The following is a 20,082-nucleotide window of genomic DNA, read 5'->3' as shown; positions in this document are numbered from 1 at the left end:
GCCCCTCCCCTACTCCAGGGAGTTCCTGGACAGGAAGGGCCACCCCCTGCTCACGAGAGGGACTTGCCGAAGCAAGACCCCCCGAGACAGGAACAGAGACAGTACCACCAGACCCCAGAGAGCTGGTGGCACGACCCCTACCTCTCTGCTTCCCTCGCTTACCGGAAGAAACAGACGAATCTGTCTTACGGTAAGTTGAGGGTAGCTTTGGAACAATGAAGTCCTTGCCCTGAGATTTTGACTGTGAACAAAGTTCACAAGGCGAAACCTCACTGCAAGGACGACACCTGGGACAGGCATCATGAGGGTCCCGTTCCACAAAGAAATGGGAACACCCATGAGCACTACCTCGTCGCTGTCCCGACCGAGACATACCCTCCAAAGCGAACGTAAACAAAAAATTTACAAGCAGATAAAACGGGAAAATAAGGATAAAATACGATAGTACAAAGTACGCAACGTAGAAAGAATTTCACCCGTAATATAAATCAGAAAACGGTTAAAATAAATAACGTTTGCCGAAACAAACAACCGTCACCGAAATAAACAGAGGTCGGAAATTAACCCACGATAATGGCGGACCGTGGCACACCACCGGCACACGTGGAGTAAAATAACCGGCCGTAAAAGGCACAAAAATAATTTTCAACAACAATTAGCTATATCAATAAGGGCAGATGGGTAAAAGGCACACAAACTGCGCAAAAATATGAGTTGACACTCAAACCAAACCGACAAAACAAAGTTTTAAATTGGAGCAAGCTCCGTGCGTCAGCATGCAGCAGGCGCCATAAAAGGAAGAGGAAGGGAGATCACTCCGTGGCTCTGTCATCGAGATAGAGGTTACGTCACGGTAGGGAGGTAAGGATATTTGAATCTTTTGTTTTTGGGCTACAAAGATGGGTGTAGGTATTGTATATGCATACTAAAGTTATGGTAATTATTACTGAAATGAAATTCGCAATTGATGTAATCTCACTGAACGTCTGTTACCATAAAAAGCATGAAATAAATACAACTGGCCATATATGTTAGCATCCGGGCGGGAAATTGAAACACATTTTGAAACATATTGCGACATAGAGTTTCTATGATAAAGGAGTGTACTGTAATGATCAGAGTTTGTTGACACTACGAGTACCATTGCCTGTCTTACCTGCCTGCACGCATCCATAACTGGTACATACATCATCTGAAAGCAATCAAACAAAAAGTCTGCAAGATCACAAAAAACCCATATAAGGCTTATCAATTAATGCACTAGATAATACCTTCCTACCATGCAAAATAACCTGGATATAAATGTAAAACAAAAGTCAACATATTATTTCTGTATTATCTAATGATGATCATTTCAATTCGCAAAACATATCTGTTTGCGTAGAGATTTCCATTATTATAGTATAAATATTCGAATTTGATATAACTTTCAATATTCATAATCGTATCCCTATCAAATAAATTACAAAATATACATTCTGACCTGTAGAATTTATTCGCCATTAGGTTACACTGTTTCCCCAGCAATTATGGCAAACACAAATATAAGATTGTAGAAGTACATCACACCTTTTCAGCATTACCAGGTATGTTTTGATGTATTCAATCAAAACGTTTATGTCATATATTATATTCATATCAGCTTGGAATATCTCTGATTGGTTATAAGCAACAACGTTGTACATAGACTGGTGCTCTTTAATACCTGTAAAGAGACACCTTTTAGATCATTTTCACGAAAAGAATGTCGTACTGAATTCCTTGATCAGTAATATTGCATCAATTATGCAAATGACAAAGTTATAAATGTTATGTCAGGAAAGGTCAAAATTGTTGGAATCATGGCGATTCTTTTTGATAGTGAACTCGCATAAACTTTGTGAGCAGAATAAAAAAGTAAAGAAAAAGTGTTAGATTCAATAAACTTTCAAAATGATATCAGCTTTTTCTTATACAACTTAACGCCGAAAACATTTTGCAAAATTTCAATACTCTGGAATTTTGTCAACTCAGCACAACGCGTTGTCAAACCTTTTTAATACAATTAACTTGAGCACGTTAAAACCCGAAGACGTGTAAACGATATCTATATTTATTCTAAATCGTTTGGAAAATCTAATCGAGAAAAATAAGGTTACAATCCGGAATGTTGACAAGACATTTATAGCATCTGGACTCTACAAGGGCCTTGACTGCGTGTACTCCCGGTAACTCAAGTACCACGGTAATTACAGCAATAGACTCATTTAATTTTCGATAAGGAGATCGCAATTGCTTGTTTAATATGATATGACTTCTATCACTACATAAATATACATACATAGGACTTGGAATTTGTTTATATTTTCTTCCGTGTCTATTTCCTCTCGTGTCTGTTTCCACGAGAGTCTAATCAATCACAAGACAACTCACTCACTGATAAGTTCAGGGAAAATGGGCTCTTGCTTTCGATGTTGATTTCATATTTCAACTACCCCAAATTATCCATAAAAAGAACGCTATCTACAAATGCCAAGCATAGGTAAAAGTAGGCCTGCGTGCGTTATCCCTTCCAGACAACTTACCTTCCTGTGGTTTGAAGGAGAATATTCCTAGGGCAAGCAGAATTATAAGAACCAGTAGGAAGAGAAATATTATTAGGAGTAACACCAGTAGGATCTTTTCGAGGAGAGTCCTGCGTTTCCACCAACATCCCTCTGATCTGTCAAAAAGCACATTGGAAAGGACACCAGTTAATCAATTGTATACAGTGATACAACCGCCAATAGTTTGAAATTCATACATGTAATAAAAGGCTAATTAGATGGTGATAGCATATGCGAAATGTTAAGCACAACGTTGTTTGTGATGCACTATTACCAAATGGTTGTTTCTGTTATAAACACAGCATGACAAATATGACGTTCTCAAATATGATACATGGGATAATCGTAGTTTTAATGATTACAGTAATATTGCCGAATATTTGATTCATTGCCGCAAAATAGTTATTATCAATTAGGAAAAAGCCTGTATATTACGTCTTAATATTAATTTAAGGATATGATGAAAAATTTGTATACTTTTGATAAATCATTGGTGCATATTAAGTTTAAACCTAACCCACTCGCGCTCAATACATTTAAAGAAAACATTTGTTTTTATTTGACTATCTAATGTTCAATTGATTTCGGTAGGCATGTGGTTTTAGTTAAAACATAATTAGTTCCATAATTAGTTGATACACGTAACATGTTAACATAACTGACAGATTTGACTTATCAAATCAAGTATCTACTGCCTCACAAAACAAAGAATCGTATTTGAATATACATTAAATAAACTCCAGCGATTAACTTTTTATGTCTTCAAACCCACCATTACATTATTTGTTATTTTTTGCATTTGATTTGCGGTCAATTAAAAGTCAACAGGTCACTTCAAATAGACTATTTTTGATACAAATTGAGTTAAAACCCATTCCGATCAGACCAGACAATTTGAAGTCCACTCTTCGTATCTCACAAAACGGCCGATGTGTGTGGCTATCATTAGCATGAACACTAGGCAGTTGACGCTGACAGAGATATACAGCTATTCGCTGCATACAAAGTACAGTCAACTTAAACAGGCGCCTATATAAAAGCCCTTTTTAGTTACTGTTGACTGAAATAAAATCCTTATTGTTTTAGTTTAATTGCCATGACAATTAAGAAAAAAGGTCAGTGACTTTTCAATTTTAGTTCTTTGGAATATTTATCACGGATTTTTCTTTTTTTTTTTCTTTAAGGATGAACTTTACACACACACACAGATGATCTCACACACTCAGGTGATCACACGCACACATGTGATCACACACACACACACACACATGTGATCACACGCACACAGGTGATCACACACACACATGTGATCATGCACACACAGGTGATCACACACACCCAGGTGATCACATCTTCACTATTTGTTAACAGATACAGTATGCCAAAAAATACATTGCGTCGTACAACTGTAAAACTATGGTAAACTAGGGTTACTGGAGGTTTACATTGGAGGTCCAGGTCATACATCTAAAGTGCCACTGATAATGGTTCTCTCAATCAACAACACGGGAAACTTAGCAGTATATATAGCTGACCATATGTGCTAGAACTGTTATTAAGTAAAGATATTTTGAATGGGAGTATGGGTTTCCTGTGGTGTCAGTTTTGTTTGACATATTCCAAAGCGCTCTGTTTTGAGATAGATTCTGATAATTTGGTATTTATGCTGTTTCTTATTGTTGTGAAATAGATTCGGTTTCTGACATTTCTGAATGAGTGATGGGAGTAAATATAGGACACGATGAGGAAACCGTTCTGTTAGTATCATGCTGATCACAATAACTGCTCCTCATATTGCTTCCGCAGTATATTCGATTTTGTAGAGTTTGCAACTATGAACATTTGAAAGATGATTATCATTTTTTGTTCATATATATCATATTTAACAAAGCGTGTTTCTCAGAAAAATCTGCTTTTAAATAGACAAAAAAATACAGATATTTCAACTATGTACGATGTTTCTCAATTAAAAAGACTTCTATGTGATTTATGTTAAACTTCATGCAACAACATGACCGTGTCCAACTGCATTATTGCATTGTCTGCCACAGTATTTAATTGTGATTGTTTACTGATGGACTGGACAGTATTTAATTGTGATTGTATACTGATGAGCTGGAAGCCTTAATATAAATGAAAAATTCAAATTGAATTTTTGTCATGTTATAAAAGGTGCCTTTAATGATAAATGTTATTATGTGAAAGCTCGAAGTTTTCAATTCCTGTATGTGTTCAAAGCCAGCTTAGTCTTTATTATTCATACCAAACTGTATAGTCTTATTCCTAATGATAAATGTTGTTTTGACTAGCAGGACATTGCTCATTTCCACTAAATGTTAAGATGGTTGGTAGGCGGAACACGATTCATCCGTAGGTATAAATAGTAAAGTTTGTCTTGAACACAAACAGGGATTGAAAACTTATTCTGCGAGCTTTAAAACACTTCTGTTTACTTTGTGAAGCAACGAGTGCAAATGACCGGTGTCCCGACTATTAACGCCGAAAACAACTCACTAAGCCTCAGTATGCCTAATCAGTGCATAGCTGGCTAAAATAGCTGGCCTAATCTGTTGTCGTACACACCTATTTTTGTACCGAGCTGGCCTATTTTGTCACCATACTCCCCTTATCGGTTGTCGTACACACATATTTTTGTACCGAGCTGGCCTATATTGTCACCGTACTCCCCTAATCTATTGTCATACACAACTATTTTTGTACCGAGCTGGCCTATATTGTCACCGCACTCCCCTAATCTGTTGTCGTACACACCTATTTTTGTACTGAGATGGCCTATATTGTTGCCTACTCCCCTAATATGTTGTCGTACACACCTATTTTTGTACCGAGCTGGCCTATATTGTCACCATACTCCCCTTATCTGTTGTCGTACACACATATTTTTGTACAGAGCTGGCCTATATTGTCACCGTACTCCCCTTATCTATTGTCATACACAACTATTTTTGTACCGAGCTAGCCTATATTGTCACCGTACTCCCCTAATCTGTTGTCGTACACACCTATTTTTGTACTGAGCTGCCCTATATTGTTGCCGTACTCCCCTAATATGTTGTCCTACACACATATTTTTGTACTGATCTGGCCTATATTGTCACCATACTCCTCTAATCTGTTGTCGTACACACCTATTTTTGTACCGAGCTGGCCTATATTGTCACCATACTCCCCTAATATGTTGTCGTACACACCTATTTTTGTACCGAGCTGGCCTATATTGTCACCATACTCCCCTAATCTGTTGTCGTACACACCTATCTTTGTACCGAGCTGGCCTATATTGTCACCGTACTCTACTAATATATTATCATACACACCTATTTTTGTACCGAGCTGGCCTATAGTGTTGCCGTATTCCCCTAATCTGTTGTCGTACACACCTATTTATGTACCGAGCTAGCCTATATTGTCACCGTACTCCCCTAATCTGTTGTCGTACACACCTATTTATGTACCGAGCTGGCCTATATATTGTCGCTTTACTCCCATAATCTGTTGTCGTACTCACCTATTTTTGTACCTAACTGGCCTATATTGTCGCCATGTTCCCCTTATCTGCCACCCCAATCCCCTTATATGTTACCGTTCTCTCAATCACTGCATCTACTCCCTAAACCTGTCGCCAAACTACGTTAATAACTGTTTTCGTATTCCATTAAGCAATTACCGTACCCTGACTGTTTGTTACCGTACCCTGTCTGTCTGTTACCGTACCCTGTCTATCTGTTACCGTACCCTGTCTATCTGTTACCGTACACTGTCTGTATGTAACCGTACGCTGTCTGTCTGTTACCGTACCCTGTCTCTCTGTTACCGTACCCTGTCTGTCTGTTACCGTACCCTGTCTGTCTGTTACCGTACCCTCTCTGTCCGTTACCGTACCCTCTCTGTCTGTTACCGTTCCCTGTTTGTCTGTACCGTTCCCTGTGTGTTTGTTACCGTACCCTGTCTGTCTGTTACCGTTCTCTGTTTGTCTTTTACCGTACCATGTCTGTCTGTGACAGTACCCTGTCTGCTGTTACTGTATCCTGTCTGTCTGTTACCGTACCCTGTCTGTCTGTTACCGTACTCTGTCTCTCTGTTACCGTACCCTGTCTGTCTGTTACCGTACCCTGTCTGTCTATTACCGTACCCTGTCTGTCTGTTACCGTACCCAGTCTGTCTGTTACCGTACTCCCCTATTACGTTACCGTTTATCCTTTATTCCCATACTTCGTCAATCTTCTCATAAAATGGTAAAGCAAAACACAATATTCATACAGAAATATTTTCATATTTGAGAATATTTGTTATAACAAAATGACATTTTCTGTATCGGTATACTGTTATGATATCGATATGTATTTACATGTATGATCAAAGCAGAACGCCAAACTTTGTTGTCAAACGTAGGAGCGAATGATAGCACATTACACATATCACAAATTGTTTTTTCATAAAAAATATTCGGTTAACCATTACCCGTTAACGTCTAAGTGTATCAGTATTTTTAGCGCCCGGAACATAAAAACAAGATGTATCGGCTTAGCCTGTATGAAGACAGGCCATTTATGAGTACACGTAATTGAATAATGTGTTAAGGTATACGTGTATTGATGGATACCTCCTCTAAGTGATAAATACACGGTAGTATTGAAACAATTATAATATCTCAGGACGAGCACCGTTCTTCATACACACTTGTGATAAACACAGTGTCAGCTTTACAGACCCAACTTGTTAGTTATGACATGGTCAAAAATTCCATATTTCTAAAATAATTTAATCATTTGATTAAGGAGATTTGTATATTATGTAAACTAGAATACATTTATACCACATCGGCAATACCCAAGAACCCAATCTCGATTAGAATAAAACTGCACAACAATAGAAACGGGAAAAATACAATCAAGGGACGATCAAGATAGTCATGGTGCATAGCTGTCAGACAGTTATGGTTGAGTTAGTTATTGGTTAACATTTTTTGTCTAACCAGAACAAAAATACGTTGATATACCGCATTAACTGTCACTTATGATCTCCGTCAGTTTTCATTGTACATGGTAAAATATGCGTCGTACTAGTACGTAGGACTGCGTTGTGTTAACAGCATACTCTACTTACCGAATTTCAAATATTGTTCATATACAAATGAACCAGGAATAGAGGATTTTACATGAGTTTCAATATTATATGTGATTTACAAAACTGGTTAAATAATTAATACTTAAGCTGGCCTCTGCTGACCTACTTATGCCATATGACACAGTGATGAATGGGTATAAACAAATCATCATTATTTATAACAGATTGGAATGTCATCCGACAACTAAACGAGTGAATGTCATTGATTTTGTACGTGTTTATTTTTTAATAGACTGACGAAGCATTAAACAACAAAATACGTAAAGCTAACAGTGTATTAATACCTGTATGCTGACAATACTTTCCCAGGCGTGCGACAACATACGTTTAAGCACACTGGTGCAGTTTGATTGTTTCCATCGCCAGCAGTTGCCCCCTCCCCTCTTCTTTAATATTGCCCCTTTCCTCCTGTATGAGTTATTATTGTCACCGATATCCCGTTTACAGGTGCTACTCTCCCAGATTATTGGGCACTAAAGTGTGCCAGGATATATCATTCTCTACACTGGAACCTCCGTGTCAGTACATGCGCTCTATGATAGACATAGTCCGTGCAATGTACGTTACAAATATAAAACAGCTGAGAGGAACTTTTACAATGCTGATATTTACGACAGATCGTATCGTCGTTTCTTTTAATTTTAAATCAAATGATAGGGTCTGCATTTGTGAGATTTTAGCTAGAGTAGAGACTTAATTATTGAATTTGAGTTATGGTTTACAGGTTATCTGGATCAAAATGTTCACCAAAGTTAAATACACTTGTTATTTAGTAAATAAGCTATAAACAAAATATTTGTAACCCTGACTTAATACATGTACATCGTTCCTTTGATGAAGAGCAACTTAAATGAGGCTTAGAATATGCTGTTAATATCTGTAATTTAATGTAGTATAATAATCAGCATCAATGAATATGACAAAAAGTTTGTAAAATTCCAAATGGTTCTTCATAGAGTTTGTAATGTTTCAGAGTTGACGGTGGTATGAAAAATATTCCTTAATGATAATCTGTGGACAAATGGACTGACAGCCTGAAACGAATTAGGCTTCCAGTTTTGCAAAGACTCTTACAGAGATCAAGGGAAGCAACAATTTGCGAACAACTGAGTGTGTAATGGGACAACGGAGCTGGAGAATGACAATAACGTGAACGGCGTCGCACGTAACCTGAGCACATTCGTCTGGCCCAGTCTGGCGCGGCTTCTGTCGGAACTCACAGATTCCTCCTGGTAGTAGACAGTAGTTCTGACACGATGTCAATTAGAGCATGAAACGGGGGCAAGACGATGAATCTGGGACGTATGGAAACTATGGACTGCGGTTTGACTATAACCATATGGTACAATATCTTCATATTCAAAAGTGCCAATTTTAACTGTACATAATGTAAATGCAGTTATTAGTTTTAGTGCTTTATGATTTCTTTACCCATCGACAAATCATTGACAATTTTTGTTCACCAGCGAGTGTCTTGATATCCATTATATACTTCTTGTTTACCGAAGTGGGGGAGGCTCGTTATATAAGATAACCTTCTTCTTTACAAGAGGATGACTTCGTTTATGTATTTTCTAAACACCTTCACCGGGTCGGTAAGTTTTTATTTAAGAAATGTTATGTATCACAACCGGTTAGTGTTTATGAGTGACGTTTCAATGATTACTGTGGTACGTACCCTGTCACCATCATCAGAGAAATTGCCAACTTGGATATATGTTACACCTTTTTGTACAATACACTTCACTAGTCATTTGTGTTTAGTGAGCCTAGTTTTCCCACACTTCCATCATCAGTGAATCAAAGTGTTTACAATACTGTATACCGGGAGATTTTTGTTGCAGTTGAATTTTCGCCCTTTTCTCCCGTCGTAATGAAGGCTAATTTATCATTACATTAAAAATAAGCAAACAGTATAATAAACATAGTAATTAAAGTGACGGACAAAATTAAAACTGGGCGAATATGGATTATTCTGGCGAAGGGCGAAAATGTTAATGGGCGAAATATACCCGGTATTCAGTCATTGTTTAATGAGTCTCAGTCCTATAGTGCTTAAAATGTCTATGTTTGATGTTTAATGAGTCCAAGTTTCCCACAATACCACGATCAGTTAAGTTAATGTTTCACGAGTCCAGCTTTCCCCCAACTACCGCGAAACACACGTTATTGACACGTTGTAGTGGTGATTGATATCGTTGTCGGTTAAACGCTTTCCATTATTGCAACGTAAATTGTTTATTTTCCAGGAAGATGTGTTTTTGTCTTTTCTTTAGTGGAAGAAAATACATCTCTATGTCAATAACAATATCTTAAGCCTTTTACAAGGTTGAAAGATGATTGAATATGAAGATAAGTTTTTGAAACTGCTGTACACGACCTGTAGCCTGCTACTCGCACTGCAGATGGTTTCTCAACTACTGCTGCTCACAGTAACTTGATTTATTATAACACGTGTGGTTTTCGTCATATGTTTCCTTTAAAAACAAAAACAAAGCAGAAAAAAACAAAGGTTATGTTAGTGGCAAATACATTTGGATAATGCAAAAGAAAGAATCATTAATAAATATTGACATCAGGACAGCATGAAGTAAAGACTTTTTATTTCATATATTATATTTTGCTTATTTTACTTTTTTTAGTGTGTGTATTTACAGGATTACCTAAATTTCCATGTGTTCATCTATCTGGATACTTCGTCCTTCGTTTAAAGTCGTCGTGTGCCGATTTACCCGACAACGTGCTACTTGTTTTATTCATTACTCGTTTGATATATCTTTGTTTGATAAACGTTACACTAAAGTGAAAATAAATTAATATTTGAAGCTTTCGGATTGAGGCGTCAGTTGTCAGTTTATTGAACCTGTCAGCAATGACGGTAAAAACGATATCAAAGTAAAACGCTTATAAATTGTTTTAGCAATCGCGCCAAAATCCTGTACCAAGAGAGGAACCGGATCTAAAGGCCTATGAACTTAGTAATTAGTTTAGTTTCTATTAAAGGGTTTTAGTAAAACGGGATTACAGTCAGGTGGCTATATAAATGAGGCGTGTGATAGGCCACGCATGCAGTACGAGCTCCAATGTATCATAAGGGATAAAGCATGAGGATTACCGACAAGCATTTCCTCCAACAGAACAACTACTTAGGTCTAAATACAAGGTGTACAAGTGTGTATGTTTTAGTCCGCACAGTGGTCGACATGGTGGTTCATGCTCTTAGGATTTTAAGGATAACGAGGATATTTTTTCAAAAGCATATTTAGATGTCTCTGCAAGGTGTTGTAACTCATTTACCCCTGCAGATACATTTAAACTTTTCCAATTCAAAGGTTGGAATAGTTCATGTTTCTTCTGCTTCCGACCTTTGTAAGTTTCTTTTCCAATAAAGCTTTTTGAATACAATACCATAGCAAGTACATTAAAGTTACATCACAAAACAATAATCTGTTTAGTCAAGTGTCATCAAACTGTATGCATTCTTGCTTTTAAATGCAACTTCATGATCTTCAACTTGCACTTGCTGAAATATGTAAGCATGTCATCAGAATTAATATTTCCAAAAATAATAAAAATGTGCACTCCAACAGAGCTAATATCAAATCAACCAACAAGCTGGCAATATACAACGTGAAACGATAATAACTTGACATCACACTGTAAAATGCTGAGGACATGTTAAAGTCAATTATTCTGTCAAGTGCATGTGACTTAATCTATATAATGACACCAATATAAACAGCTGATTCATTCAATCACCTTAAACGGTTGATTGGACCGTTTCGTTAATTACAGCAATATTAACGGTTTGACTATTTTAATATACTACATAAAGAACTATTGCAGAATTATAGAAATATTCTGTTTATTGTTCAAAAAGCATCTACAAACTACATTCTTCTGCAATATGGACATAAGTAACTCATTGATAGGTATTTATTATAAACCATAAAATAAACATATATTTATATCAGGTAACATTCGACCAAGTGAGCGTAGGTCATTATTGTTCAAACTCATCGTGATGTCTCACAATACAATGACCCAATAATTTATTCAAATCACGAAAGTATGCAAAAAATAGTCCACTTATTAATTTTAAAATGACATACAAATAATGTTACGCCTGTGCAATGATGTTTAAGCATACAGTCATCGACCAATTTACAATTCAGTGAACATAAGATATCTACTCAATATAAATGATCAAATCACAAAGCAATTTAAATATCAACTGGAAAAACAACCCTAATGAAATAACATATAAATAAGTCAGATACATTTTGCATCTCAACACATCAACTAATCAAAATAAATTCCAAAAGGACATAAAAATGCACTAATCGACATTGTATTCGAATCAGAACCGGTTGAGCAGTGTAACAGAACAGAGCACGCAAGCCAACTGATTATATAACCTCAAGGTGATAATCAACAAAGATAAATCACAACACATTTAGCTAAATATTAGGTCTTCATCTAATAAATGTACTTACTTAAAGATACATCACAACACAATTAGCAAAACAGTGAATGTCATTACGATACAGTGAACTTAGTAACATAGGAACACACAATGCACAAGTTTATTTGCTTGCTTCATCATCAGGCACGAGAAATGTACGCCTATCTATGTTTATCATCAAAACTCCTCCGTCCCGTCCCGTCCCGTCCTAGTTGGCAGCAGATGTACCAATGGACGTGTTTATCGCAGTATCAATGTTTTCCGAGGAGTCAACGGATCAAAGATTGGGGAGTAAAGCAGTATCAGACGAAAACAGCAAAAGAAAAGAAAACAGAATTTACCACCTAACGTTGATTTACGTCCTGTAACAAAGGGCAAGTAAAGCAGAGTAAAGTCAACTTCCAGTCTGAGCAGCTACCTTTGTCTACAGTTACACCGAAGGGTAGCCAGCACAGACAACTTCACATGAAACCATCGTTTGTTGATCGACAATATCGTTTTATTGGTTCATTTAATGTATAACAACATGTTATCCTATTAAGGGCATATTAATGCCTATAATGACTGTGTTACCCTGACCGGAGGACCGGTCACTCACGCATATTAGCACTTTCGAACATCAAATCCGAGCAGGCCTTGTGCTACTTGGAACATGTTGCAAGTAAAATATGACACCATATAGTGCACCATAAACCTGATAGTTGACAAATTACAATGAAACATGACTTGCAGAATCTCAAAATTATTGTTACTAATGACACTCAATGTAATTTATTTTCATTATGAAAACGGCTCAACATCGATTCCTGCAACAAACGTCTTACTCTTATTAGATAATTATTTATCTTCTTATTTAAATCGCATTTTTGAGCAACTTCAAATTTTGGGCTTTCATGCTTTCTAGTAAGATTGTACTAATCGGAACAGATCATGTCTACAATGATGTATTTTTTGTTGGTTATTTTACAAAAAGTAATATAAACGCACCTTCTAAACTAAGTTATGTGTCCAAAAAGCACCAACTCCGCTGATTTTTAAATCTTAATCAATGCAGCGAAGCATTTACATTTCCAGCATCACTGAGGGGATTGTATGTATTCATTAGCTTTTACGACATTAACAAACAAAAAATTATTAGGAGACCCTCGTTTATTTGAAATATATTTTTAAAAAAAATCGTCTTAAACTAACACGAATTTATGTTTAAAGTTTCTCTCTTATTCAGATTAAACCTGTTTCCCTGTTTCTCACAAGGACATTCGTATTTGTTTTCTTTCAACTTACACAGGACCAACGTAATAACCTATAACTCCTACGTGTAAGACAAAGTGCTCACTTATAACAAAACATAGTGTTATTAAAAGTGAGTTAATAAATGTCTGGCCTACATGTAAGATATTTATTGTGTAGAATGGCTTAATACTAATTTTATTAAAATTAGACTGTGTTAACAGGCTAAGGACGGAGTGAACCGCTAATACATTTATCAGAATTTCATTCATGTTGTAAAAGAGGCTGTCATTTTGATAGAGAACCGGTGCAGGGTATGTAATGAAAGTTCCAGAATTCTGACACTATCTACAGTGCCCCAGTTGTTCTTGTGAGTAAAGTAACGTTTAATACTCTGGGAATCTCCCGCACTTGCATGAGTATTAAATCCGTCTCTAAAATTACGTTGGCTGAGATTCAAAATGATTGCACGAGGAACAGACACAATGATAACCATGTATATATGTTTGAAGTTCTGTGTTTATCGATGTATTATATTGGAAGTTTAGCCAAGTCAAGCTTACAATACCAATACAGTGTGCATATACGTCTAATTTCTGGAAAGAGGATGTGATGGTTCGTTGAAAAAGGCGAAAAAACAACACAGGCAACGCCATGCCTTTTTGGCATATCATATAAATCACAGAAGATGAAGTGATTTAAACCCAATGCGATATATTTACAAAATATTTCCACTTAGCTGTTGCAAATCAATATTTTGCAATCATATATTTTCCCGAAACTAGTTTGAGGATTTTTGTGTAAAACCAATTTTCATTTGAGTAATAATTAACATAAATTTAGAAATGTCCTGTATATGAATGTGTGAATGTGAGTGAACGTTACGAGATCCCTGCTGGATTCATGATTCGATTCCCTACAAATGGAATACACACAAACAATATTTTCCTGCTTTATGACTTCATTGCTGTAGTACAACCCTTTGCACGTGCGTGACGTCTTATTGGGACAACAGTGACGTGACGACACTAAATTGGGAATATTCCAATACTGCTATACGGAAACTTCAATGTTATTTTACTTTTTACACAAACAATGTACGTATCAAACGTGTCGCAACGTGTCGAGACCGACTGGTCCCTTTGTCACGCTATGTCTGAGTGGACGATTTGCATTATTTACCTGTACAACGATGTGACGAATTGTATACACACTGTTATGTCAGTATCGGGTCACACATATGACTCAGATCGTGGCCCCCCTCGTCTCTGTTAATGCCTTGAGTTTTCCTGATTTTGATTGCTTCCTTGATTTGTTTCGTTTTTGTGTGTTCTTCTCTTTCAACTATCTTGGCATTGTCCTAATCGACGGTGTGACTTTGGGTGTTAGCGTGATCTGTTAATGCCGATCTATTGTACTGGGTGGCGGATGTTTTGCGTAACTTACCTACAATCTATCTGATGCAATACGTATACGCTTCCTAACGATAGGCAAAAGTTGTTTTTTTTATGTCTCTCGACCCGTGACATACAATTTCGTCACATCTTTGTACCGGTAAATAATACAAATCGCACACTCAGTCACAGCTTGACAAAGGGACCAGTCGGTCTTGAAACGTTGCGACACGTTTAATACGTACATTGTTTTTGTATAGTCATAACTTGACAAAGGGACCAGTCGGTCTTGAAACGTTGCGACACGTTTGATACGAACATTGTTTGTGTAAAAAGTAAAACCTTGATATCATATAATATACGGAATCTGTTTCGATTTTTTGTATTTTCTGAGCTCAATCCTTAGGTCAAATTACAATTAAGTATATGAATATGTTTTACATTCTACCCCTAATCCTGATAGATAATAATGTGTAGCATTACCACTCACACTGGTAGACATGTAAGTATATGACAACATCTTGTTAACTTGTAGATGTGTGTTACATTCTACCCCTAATCCTGATAGATACTAATGTGTAACATTACCACTCACACTGGTAGACATGTGAGTATATGACAACCTCTTGTTTACTTGTAGATCTATGTTACATTCTACCCCTATTCCTGATATAAAGTGATGTAGCACATTACCACTCACACTGGTACACATGTGAGTATATGACAACCTCTTGTTTACTTGTAGATCTATGTTACATTCTACCCCTATTCCTGATATAAAGTGATGTAGCACATTACCACTCACACTGGTACACATGTGAGTATATGACAACCTCTTGTTTACTTGTAGATGTGTGTTACATTCTACCCCTAATCCTGATATAAAGTGATGTAACACATTACCACTCACACTGGTAGACATGTGAGTATATGACAACATCTTGTTTACTTGTAGATGTGTGTTACATTCTACCCCTAATCCTGAAAGATAATAATGTGTAACATTACCACTCACAGTGGTAGACATGTAAGTATATGACAACATCTTGTTTACTTGTAGATGTGTGTTACATTCTACCCCTAATCCTGATAGATAATAATGTGTAACATTACCACTCACACTGGTAGACATGTAAGTATATGACAACATCTTGTTTACTTGTAGATGTGTGTTACATTCTACCCCTAATCATGATAGAAAGTGATGTAACACATTACCACTCACACTGGTAGACATGTAAGTATATGACAACATCTTGTTAACTTGTAGATGTGTGTTACATTCTACCCCTAATCTTGATAGATAATAATGTGTAACATTAACACTAACACTGGTAGACATGTGAGTATATGACAACATCTTGTTTACTTGTAGATTTGTGTTACATTCTACCCCTAATCCTGATAGAAAGTGATGTAACACATTACCACATACCCCGGAACACACTTCCACTAAATTGTTAATGAGTTTTCAATATTGACTGTGTAGCAGGGACAAGTGGGCGGGTGGCGAGAAAGCTGTAATAATTGTTTAGGATCCTGATTTCCTGGTTCAGCGAACTGTGATTAATAGGTAAATAGCAACCCTCGGTATACACATAATTCTGAGGAGCAGAAAAATCGTATTTTTTGAAACCTTTCCCTGGATATATTGATGACCCAGGAAAATGTAGCCAATCAACAGCTGTTACATGTACAACTCTTTTACATTTTAAAGTTTTTGCTATGAACTAAATAGCATTAAACGCGACCAAAACACAACTTGCAAATTTTACTGACGTTGCATAGTATCGAAATCTCTACACAATTTGTTTATGTTAAAAAATCTCAAAACTTCCAACAACCGAGGATATACGAGGTATCAAATTACTTCTCAATCTACCGAAATATGAAACTTCTTGAACATATTACGATTTAATGGTTCAATACTGAAGGTGGGGAAGAGATTATCTAGGGTAACGGCCGTTTTATTTAGCTTGTTAAAGAATGTTTCGGGATCCTTATCCGATCACCCCCTCCCACCGCGTGTCTACAACTCAACCTTAAGTAGATCGCATCTGTAATAGCTAAAACGTTTGCCTTGAGCCCCACTATCTCGTACCTACAAAGGGTCAGTCCTCAAAGTAGCTTCTGTTCCGTTATACATTTAGTTCTGATGATCTAATGTACAGACGTTATATCATATACTGTATATACTGTATATAATGTTCGCCAGGTATTCGATTTCATCAAGTGCGCAAAAAGTATATTCAACGAGGAACTTAATGTAATAAAAAATAATTTCGGTGAATTATACATGTATAGCTTATTAAGTGTCAGATAGATTTAAAAGTTTGATGTAAAATATTAAACTAATCCAATGACAGAATTTCTTAAAGTATAAACGTATTTTTATATACATTACGAATTTCTTAAAGTAAAGAAATTTAAAGATATATGTATATTCTGATAGCTGAGAAGGCTTGCAATTAAAATCAGCTCCCTTTAGAATAATATGACTTCTTAAAACCACGAATGTTTATATATGAATATATAAATCAGGTTCATTACTTAAGAAATATCGCATATCTGTAAAGATGTATAACTTTGAAAGCATAACACAGCATCAGTCATGTCACGAAGACATTTGATTTAGTAATAGAATGTGAAATATACTAGTCAAAATGTTTTACGTAACTGTTTTTGAATATACACTGTGATTGTACAAATAAAAGTCCATCTGTGTTGGTGTATATAAATTATTATGGTTTCCAAACTTTTGTTGACACCATATATTAAGATACCTTTACCATGTGGGTCGAACAAAGGTTTAGAAAGCATCATAAGCAGATATAGCGAAATTGTAACAATGTACAGTGTGATAAGCGTTGTTACAATGTACATATATTGATAAACGTTGTAAAACTGTAAAGTGAGATATACGTTGTTACAATGTACAGTTTGGTAAACGTTGCTACAGTGTACATTGTGATAAACGTTGTTACAATGTACAGTGTGGTAAACGTTGTTATGATGTAAAGTGTGATAAACGTTGTAACAATGTACATATTGATAAACGTTGTAAAAATGTACAGTGCGGTTAACGTTGTTACAATGTACAGTGTGATAAACGTTGTTACAATGTACAGTGTGGTAAACGTTGTTATAATGTACAGTGTGGTAAACGTTGTTACAATGTACAGTGTGGTAAACGTTGTTATGATGTAAAGTGTGATAAACGTTGTAACAATGTACATATTGATAAACGTCGTAAAAATGTACAGTGTGGTAAACGTTGTTACAATGTACAGTTTGGTTAACGTTGTTACAGTGTACAGTGTGGTAAACGTTGTTACAATGTACAGTGTGGTAAACGTTGTTATAATGTACGGTATGGTAAACGTTGTTACAATGTACAGTGTAATAAACGTTGTTACAATGTACAGTGTAATAAACGTTGTTACAATGTACAGTGTGGTTAACGTTGTGACAATGTACAGTGTGGTAAACGTTGTTATAATGTACAGTGTGATAAACGTTGTTACAATGTACAGTGTGATAAACGTTGTTACAATGTAAAGTGTGATTAACGTTGTTACAATGGACAGGGCTTTATTAAGTTTGTCATCAATAGAAATGTGTATAGGACCATAACAACATTTGCTAAAACATTCATTGCTTAATCAGTCTTCTTGAATCGGCATATTACAATTGCTTAAGTATACAGTGTGACTGTTTAAATTTCAGTTTAATTATTATTGAGCCCTGCCGGGCTTTATTAATTTTGTCATCAATAGAAATGTGTGTTATAGGACCATAACAACATTTGCTGAAATATTCATTGCTTAATCAGTCTTTGTGAATTGGTATATTATAATTGCTTAAGTATACAATGTGACTGTTTAAATCACGGTTCAGTTATTACTTAGTACAGAATAATTGTTCAAATACCAGTGTTTCATTGCAACTGCTTAAAAAAGTGTTCATTAAGGACAGCAGAAACAATATGCACCGTTTATTGCTAATGGGAAAAACATGTACTACCTTGTTCGAAATATCATTATAAGAAATATACAGTTGTGCTGAAGACTTGCTTCGTATTACACTTAATTTATACATATACGAAAGTACATCCAGTATGTATTGGCTTGGTGCAAATGTCGTACTATATACCATAGTAACGGTATCTCGTTAGTATTCCATATTCGTTTAATATGATGTATCCAAATAATGTCCCTTGAAAAATAAGATTAGATATTCCTTAATAGTGTCGTGAAAACTCTGTATCAAGTTAATCTTGTCTTTTTGAGATATCGTTTGCATTAGATTAATACGTATTATGTCAGGAGAGACAAGAAATAGATATATCGAGAGGACGTCGAGATAAACGTCGAATCTATTATATCCTTATTATGTCGAGACAGACATTGCATTAGAAACATCCGAATTCAAATAGACATAAACTACCAGGTGACTAAAGGAACTCCATAAAAACAAGCGATTTTGTATAACTTCGATCATCTATATTTGATGTATTTCATAGCGATATGCCGATGTTCTCAGTCCGTTATGCCGATGTTCCCAGTCCGTTATGCCGATGTTCCCAGTCCGTTATGCCGATGTTCTCAGTCCGTTATGACGGGATAAACACAGCTAAAGATACAACTGGATATGTTCTAATATAAAAATAGCATTTTTTGTTTTCTTTTGTTTCAAATTCGCGTCCTTAAACGACCTTAGCTGTTAATAGGACGTTAAACAATAGGAATCCAAATTATTCAAATGATCAAAAGTTTTTGGACTTACCTTTTGGTTTCACTCTCCTCTGATGGCATGTTGACGCTGAAGGGGTTCAGTAGTACTTATATGTGATAATGTAGAATATTTACCATTTAAAAGTAAATAGTTAATCCATACAAGACAGCGCAGATATACACGTTTTTTCTCTCGCGTTTAACAACAAGCGATGAGTAGCGTGCGTTTTATACTAGCACTGTCCCAGTACTATTTCTATTTACGATCTGGCTCCTCAAGTACCTCTCGTAAGTGTATAACCTCCCCCTCAGCATCCGATGCAGCCGGTGTGATGGAGGGAAAATAGTGTATCGATGGGGGGTATGTATAATGGAGGCTAGAGAGTACTACTAGGTATCAAATAGGGGCGAGTTACCAAACGTTTACATCAATGGAGGGGCAAGTCCTAAGAATGTTAGATAATACAGTATTGGTACCACTGCTGGGACGTAGACGTGTTATGTATGACTAGCCTATGGTCATAGCA

The 20,082-nt window shown here is 36.2% G+C and overlaps 1 protein-coding gene across 1 annotated transcript in view; it reads right to left on the bottom strand.

The window, feature by feature from the left end:
- The window catches only part of LOC110460788 (neprilysin-like), a 42,580-nt gene extending 22,498 nt beyond the window's left edge, over window positions 1–20,082 (bottom strand). Inside the window, exons 1-3 of the mRNA XM_021513940.1 lie at window positions 19,608–20,082; window positions 2,565–2,701; window positions 1,157–1,192 (exon numbers count right to left, since the gene is read on the bottom strand). Coding sequence (XP_021369615.1) covers window positions 1,157–1,192; window positions 2,565–2,701; window positions 19,608–19,636 — 202 coding nt within the window. The 5' untranslated portion in view covers window positions 19,637–20,082. The remainder of the gene's footprint in view (window positions 1–1,156; window positions 1,193–2,564; window positions 2,702–19,607) is intronic.

This window comes from Mizuhopecten yessoensis, unplaced genomic scaffold (genome assembly GCF_002113885.1).
Source record: "Mizuhopecten yessoensis strain PY_sf001 unplaced genomic scaffold, ASM211388v2 scaffold1379, whole genome shotgun sequence".
Classification (NCBI taxonomy): Eukaryota; Metazoa; Mollusca; class Bivalvia; order Pectinida; family Pectinidae; genus Mizuhopecten; species Mizuhopecten yessoensis.
The sequence above is the reverse complement of the archived record's forward strand: the minus strand, read 5'-3'. Positions and strand labels throughout refer to the sequence as shown.